This window comes from Nilaparvata lugens, chromosome 1 (genome assembly GCF_014356525.2).
Source record: "Nilaparvata lugens isolate BPH chromosome 1, ASM1435652v1, whole genome shotgun sequence".
Taxonomy (NCBI): domain Eukaryota; kingdom Metazoa; phylum Arthropoda; class Insecta; order Hemiptera; family Delphacidae; genus Nilaparvata; species Nilaparvata lugens.
The window spans coordinates 98,843,857-98,866,123 of NC_052504.1; the positions used below are offsets into that span (position 1 = coordinate 98,843,857).

A 22,267-nucleotide genomic window follows, 5' to 3' on the forward strand; every position below is an offset into this window, starting at 1 on the left:
TTTTCTTTTCTACGTTTCTCATCTTTATATTCTCTTACTCATGCTCGCGAACAGACGAAAGTCTTGCGAGCTACACATTCTTTTGTACTCTTTATTTATTTTGTATTTTTGTGTATTTAAACTATGTACAATGTGCAAAGAATGAATAAATTGAAATTGAAATTGAAGCATTTCCAAAGTGATGAAGAAGTGAAAACCGCGGTGCACGAGTGACTACAGGCACATAATACTTCAAGGAGACTATCTCAGAAAATTATAAATATAAGGTTCACTTAGTTATCAAAATAATGATATATAACCGTTTTAAGGTTTTCATTTGATTCACCCTCGTATAAATTGATTGCAATACGTATTTTTAAGAAATTCACTGTTGTAAAATCTGACAAAGCATTTATGGAACGGTTCCACTTGTTATTCGTTCCGCTACTACGTAGACATCATGTCGTCATCATGTCTGTCTGTCTGCGCGCTGTGTCTTTTGTGCGTCTGCGCTGACCAGTGACGTCTCAGTCGCGGTTCTTTGCCACTGCCCTAGTCAGCTGGTTTTCTATACTTTTATTTGTATTTTTTCGTCGGATTGTTTGCCGTTGCAATTTTAATATTTGTGCTATTCGATTTTTAGAATTTAATCTTGTCTTTAGGCATCTTACCTTTTAGATATTGTTACTTTTTCACCATTCGGTTGCGAGCGCTTTGCCTACGTTTCTAACACATCCGGCAGCTTGCCTTTTTTATTGTAGCTTGCAGCGTCTCCGTGTCTTTTCAATGGTGGATAGTCGAGTGTGCTTCCTGCGCTCGGTCTAAACCTTTCATCTGAATCCATCGGACTTACAAAACGTTTTTAAAGTGTGAATTATTCTTCAAATTAATTCGTTTGTTCTATTCTTCAGTGTGATTCAATTATTCATCAAGTTCTTCACTCAGTTACTCTGTTAAAATTGGATAAACTTTGTCTAAAATTGCAACCTCGTGTAAGCGTTCAGCGCTATTATTTGATTTACAAAACGTTTTTAAAGTGTGAATTATTCTTCAAATTAATTCGTTTGTTCTATTCTTTAGTGTGATTCAATTATTCATAGAGTTCTTCACTCAGTTACTCTGTTAAAATTGGATAAACTTTGTCTAAAATTGCAACCTCGTGTAAGCGTTCAGCGCTATTTATTTGATTTACAAAACGTTTTTAAAGTGTGAATTATTCTTCAAATTAATTTGTTTGTTCTATTCTTCAGTGTGATTCAATTATTCATTGAGTTCTTCACTCAGTTACTCTGTTAAAATTGGATAAACTTTGTCAAAAATTACAACCTCTTGTAAGCTTCAGTTGCCATTTTTCTACAATTGGCTTCACCTCGTGAACCTCAAACTTTCAAGTGCATCATCTCTACTGTTTGGAAATCAATCCAAAAATTCCACAATTTGAAGATCGGATTATTCGTTGGAATTCTACTCGCTCCAGCCTACTTTTCCATTGGGGGATTCGCCTGCTGGTGGACGTTTCCATGCTTGTCATCGCATGGCCAGATCACTTCATCGCTTGCTGATGTCCTGTTCCTGTTGGTATTGCGGAGTCATTGCCTGTCTGCCTGGCCGCATCTCCTCTTCAAAATTTTATTCAGGTTATGTGAATCGTTCTTTTCAATTTTCATTTACGTATGCATCATTATTGTTTTATTAATGTCTATCTTGACATTCAATTCACTAAGGCCACCGACGCCTATTAATTCATTGGATTTGACAGCTACCCTTGGCTTTACAAGTGACTTTCTGAGGCCACTGACGCCTATATAATTGTATTCAATAGTAGCAACTATTAATTCTCTGGATTTGACAGCTACCCTTGGCTTTACAAGTGATTTTCTGAGGCCACTGTCGCCTATTACTCGTTCTAATTGATGTCTGTCTTGACATTCAATTCATTGAAGGCCCATGTCGCCTATATTCAACCCGGACTGTCCTCATTGTATTTATTAGCTACCCTTAGCTCTTAAGTGATATTTTAAGGCCAGTAACGCCTATTAATTGTTTGGTCGAAGTCTATCTTGACATTCAAATCACTGAAGGCCTATGCCGCATATATTTTTATGTATGTTACTTGCTGAGCATTTTTTACAGCTTATTGTCATTTTTTAATCATTAATATTGTACCTTATAGTAATAACTTTCATTATAGCACTCATTTATATTCATTTCAGGTATCATTATATTACCTTTGCATTTATTGTCAGACTTCAATGGTCATTAATGTCATTGACCTAATTTCTTTTAAATTTTGTAGTTCTCTACATTATTTCACATGTTGTAATTTTCCCAAGATTTGACTCATTGTTTTTGTATGTGGCCATCTGCTATTATTATTTATAGATTCAAAGACTTAACCTACTTACAATTGCCTTTGTATGTGGCCATCTGCCTATTATTATTTTATTGATCTCAAGATATTTGATTCAATGTTTTTTGTATGTGGCCACCTGCCTATCATTATTTTATTGATCCCAAGAAATTTGACACAATTGTTTTTGTATGTGGCCATCTGCCTACTATTATCATCTTATTATTATTAAATCTTATATTGTTGATTCATTTAGTCTTTTATTGGCGTACTTACCACACTTCAAGCTATCAGTATTTTTATGCACAGAATTCAAAGATTTATTTGTAGGTATTTATACCAACTATCATCCACAGTCCACTGCCCTGCCCTTGGATTCTGTCAACTGTAGTATTAGAGAGCTGTTGAAACGTCGATGAATAAAAAACCCACGTTTGTTGAAAAACTATTAAAGTAGGTTCAACTTACAGAATGGTTAGCCTCTTTGTTATTAGAAGTAATCCACTTGTATAAATCGCTCGGCTGAAACTCTGGTTCTGTCAAATTTCTCCTTGATTGGATAGTTGTATTTGATCCCTTGCTCCATGTTTGCTGCAGTATAAATAGAAATCTGTAAAAATAATAACAGAACTGACTAAGTAATGAAATTATTTAATTCTCAATTACAACTAAGTGTAATTACAACAAAAATAGGTGAATTGAAACTTTCTAATTGAATGAAAAATCATTAAAATAAACAATTACGTGTCTAAATATTAAGGTTACGGCGTACAGAAGGCAAGCGTTAGGTCCAAACTTTACAAACATAATTTTTTCCGCTGAGGCGCGTCTATTCCGCTCGACAGTGCTTTCCATAAAATACAATGCATCTTTTAAATTAACAGAAAATTCCTCGCTTCTGTACAGCTCTTTTACTTTGTGCCGAAAGGTATAATTCCTAATCGACGACTCTAGACGCGCGTCTATGCTAGAGCCGTCGCTAAGAAATTGTACCTTCGGCATATACTCTAATAATAAGATTATGAGTATATAATAATATTAGTAAAATTAAAATAATACAGGTATTGATGTCATTGTACTTGACATTATGTGGAACTAGGCTATTTATTTTCAAGTCTTTCATTTCATGTATTGGTACCGGTAGCATATTAAGCTGGGTTTACACCAAAGTTATTAACAAAATGTTAATAACTTAATCCTTATATATTCTATTAGATTGAACGGACCTTGACAAACACATATGATAAGTTATGTTCAATCTAATAGGATCTATTAGGATTAAGTAATTGAAATTTTGTTATTAACTTTGGTGTAAAGGCAGCTTTAGCCTATTCATACCATAGTAGAATATTACATTAATCTACATCAATATAGAGAAATTGGACAACATTGCTGTTTCTAGCGTGAATAATATTAGTAATTTTATTAGGGAATCTTCTTGCTACATTGATACTCTGTTGGTTTTGATTACCAACTAAGACTTGATTAAAAACTATTCCCAACCCAAATTCATCATTTGATCATTAGTTAAACTGAAATTGGATGAAATTATTATGTATTATTTAATTAAAATTGTAATTAATTTAATGAAAATTGTAATAAGAATTACTGTTATCAATATAATTTAGAATCGTCGGTTCTTCAAAGTAAGGTTAGTTTTGAAACAGCTTTTTTTAATATTAAAATTGAATTAGATTGTATCAAAATAAGCTAGCACGTTTATTTTTCACCCCTGTTTCATTTAAAAAATTGAGTCGATATCTTTAATAATAGCCTAACTGAGATAACAGTGATAGCTGACCTGCTAGACTTTAGCTCAAATTCTTTCAAACTTCCTGAATCGGATTAAGCAAAATCACATAATTATTTCAACTATAACCAGTAGCTACAAGACCAATAGCAAAAATTATAAGAATTTATCTACTTGATATAAACAAAATAATAACATATAAGCTTACATACCTGAAACACAATCCAGACATCGTCTAGTACCCTAACTAGGCAAAGAAGTATAAATAAACTTTATAGAACATTTCGTAGTTAAATGGTCTACCTTATTCAATTTTATTTACATAAACATATAAACTTTGTAGAAGAATAAAACTTCAAGTCAATTTATTTTGAAATTTAAAAACTTTCAAAATTGTGATAATATATCGTCAATCAACATGTAACCTATAAAATTGAACAGTTTTGGATTTGGATTTGGAGTTTTTCAACGGTCAAGTCAAGACACAAGCCCTACAACACAAAAAAATCAGAATTATTCGGACGTCAGATACGTGACAAGTGAAAAGTATTATTAAATAACAAATATGGAAAATTTCATTTTAAAAGTTGTTGATAATTGATTGATTGTTTTCTATTTATCATTCTACTAAAAACTTTATTTATTATTATTATCGCATGTTTATTTAGTAGGTTGGCCACATTTCCATAAATGTGTCACGTGACTTGTCGATGCTATGGTTTGTCGATGCTATGTCGTGTCGAGGCTGTGGTGGCAGGCCTAATTTTATTTTACTTGTCGATGCTATGGTTTGTCGAGGCTATGTCGTGTCGGTGCTATGGTTTGTCGAGGCTATGTCGTGTCGATGCTGTGGTTTGTCGGAGCTATGGTAGGTAACCGTATCGAAAGCGTGAGAATTACTATAGAAAATAAACTTTTCTATGGATAATATTTCAAAAGAGTATAAAGAACTCTAAAACATCAGGTAATTGGGGAATTACTTGAGTAAATCAAATAATCAGAGTTATCAGAATACTGTATTTCACACTATAAACACTAGTAGTTCTGTGAACAGTAGACCTCGCGCAGTAATAAACCACTGCCTCCTCTAATACTGCAATATATTGGCTGTAAACAGTCATTATTTGATGCTTTCTGAACAGCGGCCTGCAATGTTCCAAATAATTTATTGGAGAACGTCATTATTCTCAGAGCTCTTTTTTGAATCAGTAGCACATCCTTGCAATATGGAGTGTGTCCCCACATTAGGAGGCCATATGTGACATGTGTATGAAGCAATGCGTGATATACTGTATAAGCAAGTAGTTTGCAGAGACAATGTTCCTCAATTTAAGCAGCAAGTGAGTAACCCTAGTGAGTAACAGTTTAATGCAGACATTACTTAAGTGATCACTCCAACATAATTTGCTGTCAATCCAGAAACCAAGTAATTTCACTAGGGCATTGTCTGTAAGTCTAATATCATTTTTCTTTGTACAGACTATAATACCTGGGTTTTGTCTTCATTCAATTTCAGCCTGTGATTGTTGAACCATTGCCTTGCCTCACATGTTTGAGATCTGCTTATATCCATTGTCTGATTGATAGTTTTACCTATTCCATGGCACATGGAAATTTTACAAACTGATGAAATCTGGCATGAATATAATGATATTATCATTATTTTAAATTTCATGTAACATGAATGCTCTAATGCAGTGGCTCTCAAAGTGTGGGGCGCGACCCCCAAGGGGGGCGCGATGAATGATGCTCAGGGGGGGCGCAAAGCTTGGTTAGTGAGAAACGAGATTACAACTATGTACTATAGTAGTAGTACCTGAATAAATTACAATTTATTGTTTGTAAAGAATTTGTTGTTTTATTATGATTGAAACTATTGCAACATTGGTTATGTTGTCACGATGTATATCGTAACTAGAGAAAGGAATTGAATTTAGGGCTCATTTATTTGACGCTCGGCTATCTTTCATAGAATCTTTATCTTTCATAGGCCAGCCACTGGCCTACCGCTCAGCGGTGCTGCGCATCCTCTCTCCCCTCCCTCTCGGTCACTGAGGGAGGCTCGAGAAAGGCTAGCAGGAGGCAGTCGAGTTCGGAGAGCCAAGTCGAGCGGTCGAGAGAGGTGAGAAGGAGGCAGCGAGCAGCTAGCAACGTCACAGTACGTCTTGTACTAAGTGAACTCCGATTTCTTCAGCGACCGGGAGTTGTGTTGAGGCTAAAGACGATTAGCCTCCAACACGGTGAACTCCACTGCTCTACACTCGTTTGGGGCGAGTGTTGAACGACATTTAACCTGTTTAGACGACGGGCTACCAGTTTCGACCAACGGCGACACGTCAGGTTTGGTCGAAACCTGACTCCCCATTGGTAGACCACCAGTGGGACATCGAGGCGCAAAAGGACATCTGGGAAGGTGTGGAAAAACCTTTCCCGCAACTCCGCGGCCGATCCGGACCCCAGGAGGACAGCTGGTGCCCGGCAAGTGGGACTTAGGAAAGTCCAGAGTGCTGGCCGCCGCAGCGCACTAATCCAGTGCGGGATCGAGAAAGGACATCTAGGAAGGTGTGGAAAAACCTTTCCCGCGACTCCGCGGCCGATCCGGACCCCAGGAGGACAGCTGGTGCCCGGCAAGTAGGACTTAGGGAAGTCCAGAGTGCTGGCCGCCGCAGCGCACTAATCCAGTGCGGGATCGACAAAGGACATCCAGGAAGGTGTGGAAAAACCTTTCCCGCGACTCCGCGGCCGATCCGGACCCCAGGAGGACAGCTGGTGCCCGGCAAGTAGGACTTAGGGAAGTCCAGAGTGCTGGCCGCCGCAGCGCACTAATCCAGTGCGGGATCGACAAAGGGCATCCAGGAAGGTGTGGAAAAACCTTTCCCGCGACTCCGCGGCCGATCCGGACCCCAGGAGGACAGCTGGTGCCCGGCAAGTAGGACTTAGGGAAGTCCAGAGTGCTGGCCGCCGCAGCGCACTAATCCAGTGCGGGATCGACAAAGGACATCCAGGAAGGTGTGGAAAAACCTTTCCCGCGACTCCGCGGCCGATCCGGACCCCAGGAGGACAGCTGGTGCCCGGCAAGTAGGACTTAGGGGAGTCCAGAGTGCTGGCCGCCGCAGCGCACTAATCCAGTGCGGGATCGAGAAAGGACATCCAGGAAGGTGTGGAAAAACCTTTCCCGCGACTCCGCGGCCGATCCGGACCCCAGGAGGACAGCTGGTGCCCGGCAAGTAGGACTTAGGGAAGTCCAGAGTGCTGGCCGCCGCAGCGCACTGATCCAGTGCGGGATCGACAAAGGACATCTGGGAAGGCCAGGGAAGGCCTTTACCAGAGCTCCGCGTCCAACCCGGACCCCGGGAAGACACCCGGTGCCCAAGGACTAAGACTTAGTCCCGACACGAAGCCCTTTCTCACGACTAACACCGCAAGGTTCCTGTTCCCTTCTTTCCGCGACCAACCCTGTTTGGCAGTGCGAAAGCACGGCCCCTCTTTCCTAAAAGAGGGAAACATTTCTCTAAAACACTCAAGACCCTGTTTCAACCCCCGACTCGAACGAGGGAGGTTGACGGACGCCCCACTAAGACTCCCGTCCCCTGCCGCGGCCCTCCCCAGTCGCCGACTGAGTTTAGCCGGCCCAGAGCGACACTGGGAACTCTGATAGAGGAAGGTGTGGGCAAAAATCTACTCAGAAGATTGGCACACGAACGTGGGGCCCAAGGCAGGAGGAGAAAAGCAGCAATGAGTGCAGAGGAGAAATGTAATCGCGCCGGAGAAGACCAGGAGGCGCGAGAGGATAGCAGCGATCCAGGAGTGTCCTGGATTTACAAACTCCACCGGAAAGAAGCAGTGGACCTAGCAACAGCAGCAGGGCTACCTACAACAGGTACAATGCTGACACACATGTTGAAGAGAATCAAGTTTTTCTCTCTTTCACCTCCTTTGTGTCTTTTGATCATTTCTTTTTCTTTTTCTATATGCTATTTCTTATTTTATTCAAGTGTGTGAGTGTGTGTGTGAATGAAATTCCAATGAAGGTAAATGAATTCGATATTCATTTTGAATTTCTGGTGTACCACCAAATCTCTAATATCAAATATTGTTTAAATTCTATGAGTTATGATGGAGGATGAAAATAGTTGTGTCTTGTTGAGTTCTATTGATGAAGTTAATATTTCTCATATTTCATCAAGTCATAGTTTTACGATCTTCCATCAAAACATACAAAGTATAAGCAGCAATTTTGATAAGTTTGTCACATATATTAGTTGCTGGAAAGTGAGGCCAGCTATTATAGCGTTGACTGAGGTGTGGTTGGATACAGATGAGCAGGTGTCCCAGTATTATATTGATGGCTATGAATCTTATTCAAGTATTTCCTCTTTCACAAGAGCCACCGGCTTGATTGTTTATTTTTCCACTGAATTAGTTGGTTTCAACTGCAGTGTAAAGGAATGTGAGTTGGATGGTGCGGACGCTCTTTATCTTCAGTGCACCTTATCGAACTATAAATTCAATCTAATCGTTCTTTATAGATGGCATGGCTTTGAATGCGATAGATTTCTTACCAGTCTTGACACTATTTTAAACATTCCTTCGTCTTGTGATACTGTCATAATAGGAGATATTAATATCAACATTTTGGCGACTGGTGATAATAAAGTTGATGATTACTTAGAAGTTCTCAGCTACTACGGTTTTGAATCGATTATAGACATACCTACTAGAGTAACGGAGACAACATCAACCTGCATTGATCACGTATTTATGAGATCACAAAATTTTTCACATTTTGAAAAATGTGCAGTTATTGAGGATTTAATTGGTGATCATAGAGCAATAACATTGACAATTCGCGCTAACCTAGATAATAGTAGAAGGAATTCTTGTAAAGAAAAATACAAAATCGATTTACACAAATTGAATAATTTCCTCCTGTCTCATGATTGGGGTGATGTTTTCTTAAGTAATAATGTTAACTATAAGTTTGATAAATTTATTGAGGTATTTAAAAATTATATTGATTGTTCAAAGGTGAGAGTCGAATGCAAAATAAAATCAATGAATTTGAAGAAACTCAAACCATGGATAACTGATGGTCTGTGTGCAGCAATCCACTCGCGTGATAGATTATTTAAAATAATGAAAAGAAACCCTGATAACTTAAGATTAAAAAATAACTTCAAAAATTTCTCTAGAAAAATAAAAAATTGGATTAAAATTGAAAAAATAAAGTATTATTCTTCATTAAATCAAATGCCTCCACGGCAAAAATGGCAAGTTTTGAATAAGCTGTGTGGAAATCCGAAAAAATGTAAACCCCTAAAAGAATTAAAAATAGAACACAGGGATGAAATTGTTAGTGATGCAAAAAGATTGTCAAATATTTTTAATGAGTATTTTGTTAGCATTGGCAGAGATGTCGCTGCTAATTCTAATGGTGGAGCTGATAACATGGACTATCATAATATCTTCAAGGAAACTAATCAGCAGAAGTCTATATTCCTTGAAGCTGTTACCTATGATGAGCTCTTAGTTTACATTAGAGGATTAGAAAATGGTAAATCTTGTGGGGGTGACTGTATATCTTCTGGATTATTGAAGAATGTTGTGCTGGCCATAGTACCAATTCTAGTTGATATTTTCAATTGTAGTCTCTCTACAGGGGTGTTTCCTTCTGGGATGAAGCTGGCAAGAGTGGTGCCAGTTTTCAAGTCGGGTTCTCGATTAAAGTTGAACAATTATAGACCTATATCCCTGCTGTCAGTATTTTCAAAGTTGTTGGAGAAGATAATGAAAAGGAGACTTCTAGAATTTCTTGATTCATGTAATTTTTTCTATAGTAACCAATTTGGCTTTCGTGAATGTATGAATACAGAAATGGCTCTTGAAAGGTTTATGGCAGTTGTTTTCTCTGGTCTCAACTTCAGGCCAGCACGCTGTGTCGCAGGACTGTTTCTAGATATAAAAAAGGCATTTGACACAGTGAACCATTCGATCTTGTTAAATAAATTGTATAATGCTGGCATCAGGGGCGTGGCTCATGACTGGTTCTTGTCCTATTTGAATGACAGACAACAATATGTAGCCATTGGAGGTGTGAAGAGTGAGGTTCAGGTAGTGGACTGTGGTGTACCACAGGGATCAGTCCTTGGGCCAATCTTGTTCCTCATTTTTATTAATGATCTCTATTCGTTCAGGTTCTCTGGTATGCCTGTATCTTTTGCAGATGACACTGCATTGGCATATTGTGATCTGGATGGCCCCAATTTGGTAAGATTAATGCAGGATGATTTGAACAAGCTGTTGCTCTGGTTTAGACACAATAAGATTCAGCTCAATCTTTCAAAAACAAAATACATGCTGTTTACACTATCAACATCATGGACATTGCCTTCTGCACTGAAGTTTCATGGTAGCTGTGCGAGTGATGACTGTGACTGTGAGGTGGTTGGTCAAACTGACTCATTAAAATATTTGGGTGTGATTGTTGATGAAAAGCTCACTTGGTCTCATCATATTACTAATATAAAAAGCCATCTGCTGTTAATGCTGAGGAAGTTCTACTTTTTGAATAAATTTCTCCCTATGAGTGTCCTGAGGCAGCTATATTTTGCACTTGTCGAATCAAAAATCAGCTACGGTATAAATTGTTGGGGCTCCACTTACATTAGTCACTTGAAGCCCTTAATAACTATACAAAAATCCATAGTTCGTGCCATCAAGAAGGAGGGTAGATATGAACATTCTTTTCCTATCTTTCAGAGTCTCAGATACTTGCCTCTCAGATATATCTATGTTTTCAAAGTATTGTATATGTTTTATGTTATGTCTGGAAACTGTGGTCATGCGTTGTTCAGGGATGTTCCTAGTTATCAAACTAGGAGAGTGACATCTGATTTACTGAGACTTCCTAAATCGTATACCACTTGTTTCCAGAAATCGTTTGTATTTCTCGGCCCTAAGTTTTTCAACAATATTCCTCTTGAAATTAAGAGAACACAAAATCGACTTTTTTTTAAAACAAAAGTTCTTGGATGGCTTAGAGGTCTTATGCCTGACTATCTAGAGACCTTATTCAATGTGGTTTCTTAGTTAAAATACTCTGATAATGGTGGCTATGCATTGGCTAAATGAGCTGGAATTGGAGAGTGAGCATGGTTAGTGTGAATGTGTGAGTGATTGGTTGCAAATTTTTCTTTCTTTCTTCTTTTTATATTTTTCTACTTCTCTATAAATTCATAAATTATCAGATATTCATTCCTGCTCGCAGACGTAGAGTTTTGTACTCTCAGCAAGCAGTATTTTTCTATCCAAATTCACAAATTAGTCCTGGTTTAGCATGTTCGAATTCTTGTCTGATGTTATTGTTATTTGTTTAATAAATTAGACTTTTATGTACTTTATAAAATATTAACTTATTACTCTCATATTGTTAAGCTGTATTATTTTTTCTCATAATTTGTAAATATTGTGAATTGGATTGAATAAAATTTGAATTTGAATTTGAATTTGAATTTGAATGGCGGAGCTAAGGAAGGTTCTTGTGGACCATCACAGGAAGACGGCAGAGGAAGCCAGCAACCTGAACCAGGCTAGCAATGGAGCTAGCACAAGTTACCACGAGGCGGAAGGAGCAACGTCTCTGTGGCCTCCTGTAGAGGAGGATCATCAGGAGTCTTCCAGACTCGGAAAGCTGCCCGAGGAGGCGTCACCAGCCTCCGATGGCGAATCATGCCATTCGTGGGTGTATCGATTGCGGAGCAGAGACGCGGTCGAATTACTCCTAGACTCGGTGCCCACAGACGGCACCTGTTCCGAGTTGCGGAGAGCGTTAACGGAGCAGCGGCAGCGATGCCTCACGATGCTACCGCTGCCTCCCGCTGAAGAGACGGTGATACAACCAGCGCCACCGAGGTCTCTCATACTGTGCCTGTATTTAGCCAGTTACACACACACACACACCACACACACACACACACATCGATTTTTGGTCGATCAGTCCAAAATGTCATAAACCCAGTTTTTATAGGTACATTGTTTTGAACCATATACATTTTCAAGTGCTTACAAGGTAGACCTATCTTTGATCAATTGTTGGATTAATAAATCTGATGATAACTTCCAAAAAATGCAATGTCTTTTCTTGCCTTATGTTGTAGGCACAATGTATAATTATTATAGAAATAAGGAGTACCCTTTAAAAAGTTTCAAAAGAGTACTAGTCTATAATAAATGAAAGTCGAGCCTCAAATTTTGACATTCAATAACTTTTTTATGTGTGCATCGAATTTGATGATTTTTTTAGTTGTGTTTGATATGTTCAGGAGCAGGTTTATGGCCTATCAAATTTATGATCCGACTTCAGGACTCTTTCCCTCGGTCCTTCAAAGTTTACATGTAATCCTTATGAGAGAAGATTTGTGAGCTGGCCACACACAGAATTAAAAATCAGCTGTTATAATCATTGCGTCATTCAACAGCCGTCGATAGATCTGTTTTTCTATTTTATTTCTGATTCACAAAATTTTAATTCTAATAATAATGCCGCGGTACGAACGACGTCCAAACTTGGATCGTAGAACTCGAATTAAATTTAGAATATGCACGGGAAAATCAGCAGCAAGGAGGTATACCATACAATTTTCATGCAGCATTCAACTATATCTAAAAATACAAACTGCTGCACAACTAACTAAGCACATAGGAAGTCCATATTGAAATATACAGGTAAATACTGATTGTTGGATAATTTTCATAAAAATATAGTGCATCAGATTAAGCTAAGGCTAAGCACACCTGAGGAGTTGCGGTTTGGTGATACAAAGTGTTGATCTTATGGAGATTGCCTTATCCAACGATCTTTATATACTAACTTACAGTAATAAAATAGTAATTTTATATTAGTATATAAATAGTATATATATATTATATATACTATTAAAAATAGTAATTTATATACCGTACTAACTAAAATAATACTAGTTAGTATATATAGATCGTTGGCCTTATCACACCGTTCCACGCCATGCCCGATTCAGTGTGTGTGAGCTCTTCCATTCAAACCAATAAGCAAGAAGCACCTGGATGCAAAATGCCGCATCGCGCTTCCTCAGGTGTGCATCCAGCTAAAGTTTGTCACGAGATGCATTAACTATTTGGCGGTACGAAGTTCGCCGGGCCAGCTAGTAATTTATATAATAATTGAACAATTCAAGTAGCCATATTAAAATACTTGGTTATGCAGAAACAAATCATGAATATACTTGTAATAAATTTAAATGTAGCTTGCCATAACATATATCTTTCAGATGGGACTACTCATAAAATGTAGGCTGTAATTCACATTGAAATATGTGCAAGCGCTCGATAGGTGCAAGTGCCCTGTTGCAGGGGCACCGTTTGTTAAACAGCTCTACGCGGTTTCATTCAATAGGCGTTCGAGCAACTCTTTGAAAATAAGTCTAAATACATCCCTTTATAGTGAGGTTTACGTTATTAATAGCAGCATTTGATTAACATTAGTGTTGTTACCCTTGTCCATCATTCGACAAAGCAGATAGCACCATCGCTTTCTAGCTCTGCAACATTTCCAGATCGTTTTACAACAATGTAGTAATATAATTTATTTAACAAAATATTTCATCCAAAGTATGGAAATATATTATTCCAAAAATTGAAAAATATTATAGCAAACTGTAACAAGTTTGTAACAGATGTGAATTTGTTGTGTAGGAACATGACGTGTGGATGTGAGGAGAAAGCACTGCTGAAAACCATGAGCAGGGTGCTCGGTAATTACCCAAGGGTGCAGCCTGAGAACAGACTTAGCCCGGCGCAAGACCGAGTCAGCTGTTATAGAGTGGTGGGGAGGGGAAACCCAAAGTGAGTATTGTTAGAGAAAAGATATCATAAAGGTCGATTCACTTACAACAGTAAAAATATAATTCCCAAAAGTTGTAATTTATTGAACTATTGCCACTCAGCCCGGCCGAGTGAGTATCAGTAATACCATTACAACTTTGAGCAGTTACTGTATATTTTTACTGTCACTGTTATATGCGAAACCTGCTTAAGAAGATATTCCGTGGTAGCCTATAAGTGAGGTCATCGTTATAATGGCAGTATTTGATTAAGATTGGTGCTGCTATCCTTGTCTATCATTCGACAAAGCAGATAGCACCACACCCCCTTTTTTATGTCTATATTGACTGGACTAGTTCCTGGCTCGTGATAAGTTACTTAGTTGCTAAAACAGGTGATGTTAAACAATAGTGAAGATCTTGGCATTTGCATGAACGAATCCATCCAAAGCTCCCAACCGTGGATTCAAATAATTTAAACAGGTTAATAGTTGAGTGGAGATTTAAAAAGCAATTATTATATTTTTCCCTGTTACAAAATGGGGTGCTAACAAAGTCCCCCTAGCCTCCCACCGTTACAAATGATGTAAGGTATGGGGTAGTGTTATGGATATTTCAACCTGTTACAAAAGTATGATTCAATTAGTCCGTACTCATTTCAACAACTTCCCAATTGATTATTCTAAATTGTTCTTTTATCTTATGACGGTATGAATGCAATGATGAATGAAGAACTATTTGATTTGATGATGCAGAAGAAAGTATGATATTTATTTATTCATCGGATAGAGAAATCAAATACAATATTCAGAAAATAAGAACAGGCTATTGCCCTAAACTTCTTCTGTTTGATATGGAGGAGAAAACTATGATATTGATTAAGATTGGTGCTGCTATCCTTGTCTATCATTCGACAAAGCAGATAGCACCATCGCTTTCTAGCTCTGCAACATTTCCAGATCGTTTTACAACAATGTAGTAATATAATTTATTTAACAAAATATTTCATCCAAAGTATGGAAATATATTATTCCAAAAATTGAAAAATATTATAGCAAACTGTAACAAGTTTGTAACAGATGTGAATTTGTTGTGTAGGAACATGACGTGTGGATGTGAGGAGAAAGCACTGCTGAAAACCATGAGCAGGGTGCTCGGTAATTACCCAAGGGTGCAGCCTGAGAACAGACTTAGCCCGGCGCAAGACCGAGTCAGCTGTTATAGAGTGGTGGGGAGGGGAAACCCAAAGTGAGTATTGTTAGAGAAAAGATATCATAAAGGTCGATTCACTTACAACAGTAAAAATATAATTCCCAAAAGTTGTAATTTATTGAACTATTGCCACTCAGCCCGGCCGAGTGAGTATCAGTAATACCATTACAACTTTGAGCAGTTACTGTATATTTTTACTGTCACTGTTATATGCGAAACCTGCTTAAGAAGATATTCCGTGGTAGCCTATAAGTGAGGTCATCGTTATAATGGCAGTATTTGATTAAGATTGGTGCTGCTATCCTTGTCTATCATTCGACAAAGCTGATAGCACCACACCCCCTTTTTATGTCTATATTGACTGGACTAGTTCCTGGCTCGTGATAAGTTACTTAGTTGCTGAAACAGGTGATGTTAAACAATAGTGAAGATCTTGGCATTTGCATGAACGAATCCATCCAAAGCTCCCAACCGTGGATTCAAATAATTTAAACAGGTTAATAGTTGAGTGGAGATTTAAAAAGCAATTATTATATTTTTCCCTGTTACAAAATGGGGTGCTAACAAAGTCCCCCTAGCCTCCCACCGTTACAAATGATGTAAGGTATGGGGTAGTGTTATGGATATTTCAACCTGTTACAAAAGTATGATTCAATTAGTCCGTACTCATTTCAACAACTTCCCAATTGATTATTCTAAATTGTTCTTTTATCTTATGACGGTATGAATGCAATGATGAATGAAGAACTATTTGATTTGATGATGCAGAAGAAAGTATGATATTTATTTATTCATCGGATAGAGAAATCAAATACAATATTCAGAAAATAAGAACAGGCTATTGCCCTAAACTTCTTCTGTTTGATATGGAGGAGAAAACTATGATATTAATTAAGTATTTCATCAGGGCTACTTGATTTCTTAGTTGAAAAATAATAATTCCATAGTACCCAACCTCCGAAACTAGTTGTTTTTGTATTCTATCTAAAAAAAGTTCTCTAAAAAAAGTGTACTATGAGATTATTATTTTTCAACTGAGATTTAGATTTTCACTTTTTATATACTAGTGTGAAAGAGGCTATTGAACCATGTGTTGGACATTAATCGGTGTGTGGGAAAAGTGTCATTAAAACATGTTTTGCGCGACTATTGAATCATGTGTTGATTTGTTGCACATTTGTTTGTTTGTTGGAAGTCGATCGGCGCAATGCTGGCGCACGTGGACCGGACACGCGGCTGTTGGCGACCGACGAGGCGAAGAAGGCGCTGATTGGTTTGGCGCGGTCTGGTGTTGGCGCAGAAAACACAAAACCCTTCTACATGATGCTGTTGGACTGGGTGTACCCGCACTACACGCCCATCCTGCTGCACGCGAGCCACAGGTCACCACGCCAGTGCTCAAGCTGTTCAGACAACTGGTGCAGAACCGGTCGCAGCGGCTGCAGTTTGACGTGTCCTCACCTAACGGCCAGCAAGGTTATCTGCAGCTATGGTGAGTCAGTCAATCACCAACATAATTCATATAGTATAATTGTTCAAGTATGAAGAATAATTTGAAAAAAATAACGTCGTAATAATCCAAGCTTCTTTTTCGATAGCCCATGAAAAATTATTGGTTAATAATAATAATAACATTCGTATGGCTTTTATTGGTGGGGAGTTCCTGACGGAAGTTGCACCTCGCCTGAATATATCATTTGAGCCGGCAAGGGGCCTTACGACAGTCATACTTGAGCCGGGATCGACAATTTGATGTGCCCATCCAATAACACGGGAGTCACGATGACCCGATAAAAATTTATTGGTTGATGTATGGTTAGAAAAACACGTGGTGTTATTTTTATACAAGTCAACACTACAGGACAGGAAGCTCTCCGATTGGTTGATACTAGATACGCCAACCCAATCAGCCAATCAGAGAGCTTCCTGTCTTGTCGTGCCGTGCCGACTTGTCTGAAAAATGCCTCGTGTGTCTAGCCTTACCTCGACCAATAATCTTTCAACGGCTAACGAGTAAATAGCTTATTTTACAAGAAAGTAGCATAGATTGTTACGAAGTTATCAACGTCTAGCAAACTAAAATCCTACAACTTGTATAATGATTGAAAATATTGTCATATAATGGAGCAACAAAGTATGATGGGAATAATTTTAATGTGAAATACAAAGCAAAATACAAAATTTCAAGTTGAATGTAATAAAAAATTGATAATTTTCATTTTTTTATAACTTGAATGGATAAACTTGAAAAAGTTGCACCTCCCTTGGATCACGAAGGTTTCATTGACACCTAAACCGTCTCGATCCGAACCTACTTAGCTGAAACTACTGTAGCTCCATTCGTCAGACTTGCATTTTCAAAAAGAGATTTCACGCTTCTTTTCCTATGCATGACTGCTTCGATGGTTCTATTCCTCATGGGAAAAATCCGACTATGTCAAAACTGGATTTTGACAATAACCACATATTAGTGTGAGTGGCACAGTGAAAGTATAATCACCATGAACTTTAATGGGACAATTCTCACTGAGCCCTGTATGAATAGTCCAATTAGAACTTATGGGAATGATATTCTCACTCTACCGGACACGTTCACTCATACTGATATACGTGACAATCCAGCTCTAGAATTTCACTGTTGATTTGCATGTGCGTAATTTATCAGCTTGTAAAATATATCATATTCTGTTTCTTATTTGACTGTGTTTATTAGCATAGAGTAAAGATAGCATAAGAAGATCTCCCATGGTATAAGGCGTTTATTCTCCAAATCACACTGTCAACTCGAGCCAATAGTCCTAGTAGTTATTGTTGGTGAAGCTGGTAGTCTCTGGTACTGTGCCGTTCTTACACTCTCACCCCAACAAAACAGTAATAATAAAGAGCAGTCGACAGTAATCGGCTTGAAATTTGGAACATGGACGACCTATATCACGGGATGTCATGTGCTATCTTTTCTCTATGATATTAGTTTATGATCTCTGGTTGAAGTCTCCACTACTAATATACTTTTCATTCTACTTATACTTTACTGTTCATTTTCTTATACTTTACTTTTGTACTTCTAAAGGTATTTCAATTTGTTTCTCGATGCTGAAAGCAGCGCTGTGTGGCTGCTATGTGAACTTGGGCGTATTCAGGTTATACAGCGATGAAGCAACAGCTTGGACAATTGGACAACGCGCTGAAAATGTTTGTCAAACTACTTCTTCCCATTCCTTAATCTGATCTCTTGGTAAGTGAACAATGAATCTGAAGTTTCCCTTTTCCCTACTGCCCTGAGTGCAGTCATCATAACTTTTAAGGCCATTTGTAAAGTGTCTCTTTCATCAATAAATTCAATCATTTGTTATTGTTACATTGTCTTACAATTTCTTGGCGTCTACCTTGCTACCAGGTATTTAGTATTTTCACTCTTGTAAGTTTTATGGTGAGTTTGGGTAAAGGTATTGATGAACAACATCAGCCATCTTTTAAATTATATTTATTATTTAACATACATTACATTCAACTTAGTATACAGTCCACTGAATTCCCTCATACCAAACAAATCAACTTCAAGCAAATGATTGGGCACATCGCAAAGCCGCTTGCCAGATCATTCTCCATCCACCAAAATGCCGTTATTCTTTTATGTGACGAGGGAAATTTTCATTTGACGGGATTTGTGAATAAACAAAATTACCGTTATTATGCAGCCAATAATCCACAGAAATAAATGAAGTCATTCAACGAGAAATTGAAGCAATCCCACAAGTGATGATTGAACGAGCAATGACACATTTTCAGTGTGAAAAGTAACGGAAAACATTTGGATTACATAATCTTTAAATAAAAAAACGTAGTGAGTAATCTATGTAATTCACTGTAAATTGCAAAATTTGATCTTTTATTTGATATATTACATATGTTTTAATTTCACGAAACACACTTTAATCATTATCCGTGAAGAGTCGTCAGGTTGTTATGCCGGACTCTGTATTTCTAGATAATCAACAAATCATTTGGTAATGGTGCGGAGTTGGGAAAGGATCTGCTTTGTCAAATGACAAAGAATAGCTGCACCAATGCTAATCTGGTGCTGACTAAGCTGAATATGCAAGCTCATCCGTAGGGCAGCAAAGCCACTGCAGTGGCAAGCCAATATAATCTATTTATTACTATTTGTAATAATTATTATCATAGAGAAAATATAGCATAATAAGCTAACTTTAACTTGAGCTAGCTTTAAACTATCTTTTCTCTATGATATTATATTAGAATGCGGCCACCCAAAAACCTGTAGCCTCATAACAGTTTCTAAAAATATATTACTGTACTGTCTATTATTACTGTTTTGTTGGGGTGAGAGTGTAAGAATGGCACAGTATGAGAGACTACCAGCGTCACATAGCTTCACCAAAAAAACTACGTGTACTATTGGCTTGAGTTAACAGTGAAATTTGGAACATAAACGCCCCATACTATGTGATATCTTCTTATGCTATCCTTTCTCTATTATTTAAACATAGTATTTGTATATGTATAGTAACAGGTAACCCGTGCTTTGCACCGGGGATAATTGTTTGATGTAAAATGCTATCTACTTATGCCCAGGAAACATTAGAAAATAGAATAATTTTTTTGTCAAAATGACGTTGGTAATCTTCATAAGAGTTGAACATTTGCAGCAAAAAAATGAGTTTGACTGGTCTGGAAGCCGCAACCTTTGATAAATGAGCCAAGCCTGCTGCTACCAATTTCGCCACGACGTCACTTGCAGAATGCTCTCTCTCATTGGTTGGGCTCTCTCTTATCGTTGTGTAAACTTTGAATCACAAATTGAATAAATATGATTTAATTAATAAATTAAGGTTGATAAATAAAGTTACTGTACTTGTAGACGTTTTCCTGGTACCCATATTTTCCAAGAGGTAATAATATAAAGTATAATAATGGTTTTTATTACATTGACGACAGTTCCTCTTGAAGAATTATCATGTTTTCATGAGAATACAGCAGATAGTTAAATTCTCTCAAAAATTTTCATTTTTCGAGAATAAGTTATAATTTAATATGGATTCTGCTCAGTATTCTCTCAATTCTGAGTCAACAATAGATATCCATCACAGTAGGCCTATAGTAGGCCTACTATATTTCTCTAGGGAACCCTACATAATTATTTTTGTTGGGTCTGCTCCAACATTATATTGAGCACTGTATCCCTTCCACAGGAGTAAACAGTATTATGAGTTAATACTACTCATTGCAAAAGGTGGATGGACATTGTGGTGTTTCGGATTCCATCCAAATCCAAACTGTGGATCCGTGGTGTCCCAATTGAAGCAGCTGCAGGTAGAACCACCACGAGAGGTTTGCTTCCACAAATTAAACTATTAACTATCTGCAAGAGAAAGTCAAGACCTATAAAAATACTTATTCTGGTGTTTCGGTCTCCAGCTGAACTATGGACCCATTATGTGCCAATTGGATCATCTTTTTGTGGAACTACCTCGAAAAGCTTCCACTTCAAATTAAACCATGAGGACCCATCCAAACTATTTCTATAAGATAATTCTATCCAAATTCCCCATTTCATTATTAATTTGTTGATATCCGACTGATGATTGCTACAAGTTTAGGCTTATAATTAACATTAATGATTGTCAAAAAAGAGTGAAGAACTTATCTGAAGTGTTGGAAATGGTTCATTTCAGGATTAATCCATGATGGCTGATTTTGCTTGATATCCTCTCTGCATCACGAATCCTCATCCTCTTCGATGATTGAGATCGGTGAAACTGGAAAATTAGACTTATGTGTAAACTAGAAAGAATTGATTTATGAGTAAATGATAAATAAAAACTAATAAAAGGGAGAGATATAGTTTGATTGTTGGAAAAATTTGTGTGTTGGCACATAAAGAAGAAATTTGAAAACTGAGAATTTGACAGGTGCGAACATCCCTGCACAACTCCCCCATTTTTGGATGCGTTCTTGATTCTTTCTTTTATTTATTAAGGTTTCATCATTAAGGAAAAATACGCGCTAGTAAGCTGACTGCTTATTATATGGTTTTATACAAATTTTGCAAGCTCTTGGTGTACAGATTGGAGATGTCAAATGAAGCCAATGTTGAATTATGTGGAATCTGGATTTTTTGAAGTTTGTTTGTTAGTTCTATGTTATTTTTACAGCAGTGTGTTCATGGAATGTTATATGTTGTCTTATTGTTTTATCTAGATGTTTTGCTAGGTTGTGGGCCGGGGCTTGTGTGTGGTTAATTAGAGGTCGAATGGGTACATCAGGTTTGTGGATCTTGGGTAGGGCGTTCAATTTGGGGGCTGATGGGTTTATGTTTTTGAGGTGTTTTTTGTTGGTATGTGGTATAATATGTTGGGTCTGGTTGATGGCATTCTTTATTTGAGCCTGGTATTTGAGAGTGGGGTCATGTTCTAGTTCAATAATGTTGTTGTTTGTGATGAATTGCTCTACTTTTGAGTTTAGATCATCTTGTTTCATTATCACAGTGATTTGTCCTTTGTCAGCTGTAGTTATGACTAGGTTATGTTCTTGTTGTTTTTGTTGATATTTTTCATGATTTTGTAGTCAGCATTTAAGTGATTTTGTGTTTTGAAAGTGTTTTGGTTTCGGGCTATGTCTTGTCTCAAGTATTCTTGATTCTGGTATTGTGTGTTTTGTATGGCTGTTTCGGTATCAATGATTGTGTGTTTCAAGTGTGTAAATGTATTTTTAGGTATGTTTATGTTATGTTTCAATCCCTTGTTGAGTAGGTTAATCTCTAATTGATTGAAACTAACTTGTGTGGTGTTGATGGTGCGACTATGGAAAGGTTGGAAAGATTGAAGTTTTGGAGTTTGTGTATTGGACAGTTTTTCAAATTTTCGGTTGTGTTTTGTTTTGATCTTGTGTGAAATTTGATATACTAAGTTGTTAGTGTGTTCAATTACTTCCTGGAGTTCAATATAATGAAGGCTTGCACTTAATTTCAAGTGTAGTTGATAGGCAACTCGGTTCAGTTTGTCTTTAGTTCTATAGAGATGTTGTACTGTATTTTTGATGAATAACTGTTGTGCTTGCTTTTGAGTTTTTTGTGCTGGTGTGTTCTTGTTTTTTATA

General features: G+C 37.5%; 1 protein-coding gene and 1 long non-coding RNA gene across 6 annotated transcripts in view; both read left to right on the top strand.

Moving 5' to 3' along the window:
- Nucleotides 1-9,723, top strand: part of LOC111047382 — an 18,738-nt gene extending 9,015 nt beyond the window's left edge. The window contains exon 3 of the long non-coding RNA XR_005570367.1: nt 9,709-9,723. This is a non-coding gene — a long non-coding RNA (uncharacterized LOC111047382). The remainder of the gene's footprint in view (nt 1-9,708) is intronic.
- A 3,497-nt stretch (nt 9,724-13,220) lies between these two features.
- On the top strand, nt 13,221-21,674 carry LOC111060310. Of its 5 annotated transcripts, none has more exons than XM_039419812.1 (3): nt 13,221-13,958; nt 16,344-16,640; nt 18,219-18,506. In XM_039419812.1, the coding sequence occupies exons 1-3, from the start codon at nt 13,813-13,815 to the stop codon at nt 18,301-18,303; spliced, it is 528 nt and encodes a 175-aa protein (XP_039275746.1). In that variant the 5' UTR covers nt 13,221-13,812; the 3' UTR covers nt 18,304-18,506. The 5 variants fall into 5 exon arrangements, with proteins under 5 accessions (XP_039275746.1, XP_039275748.1, XP_039275745.1 ...); XM_039419814.1 differs by having other exon boundaries at nt 13,223-13,958; nt 18,252-18,506; XM_039419811.1 differs by lacking the exon at nt 13,221-13,958 and adding an exon at nt 14,854-15,184.
- The last annotated feature ends 593 nt before the right edge of the window (nt 21,675-22,267 follow it).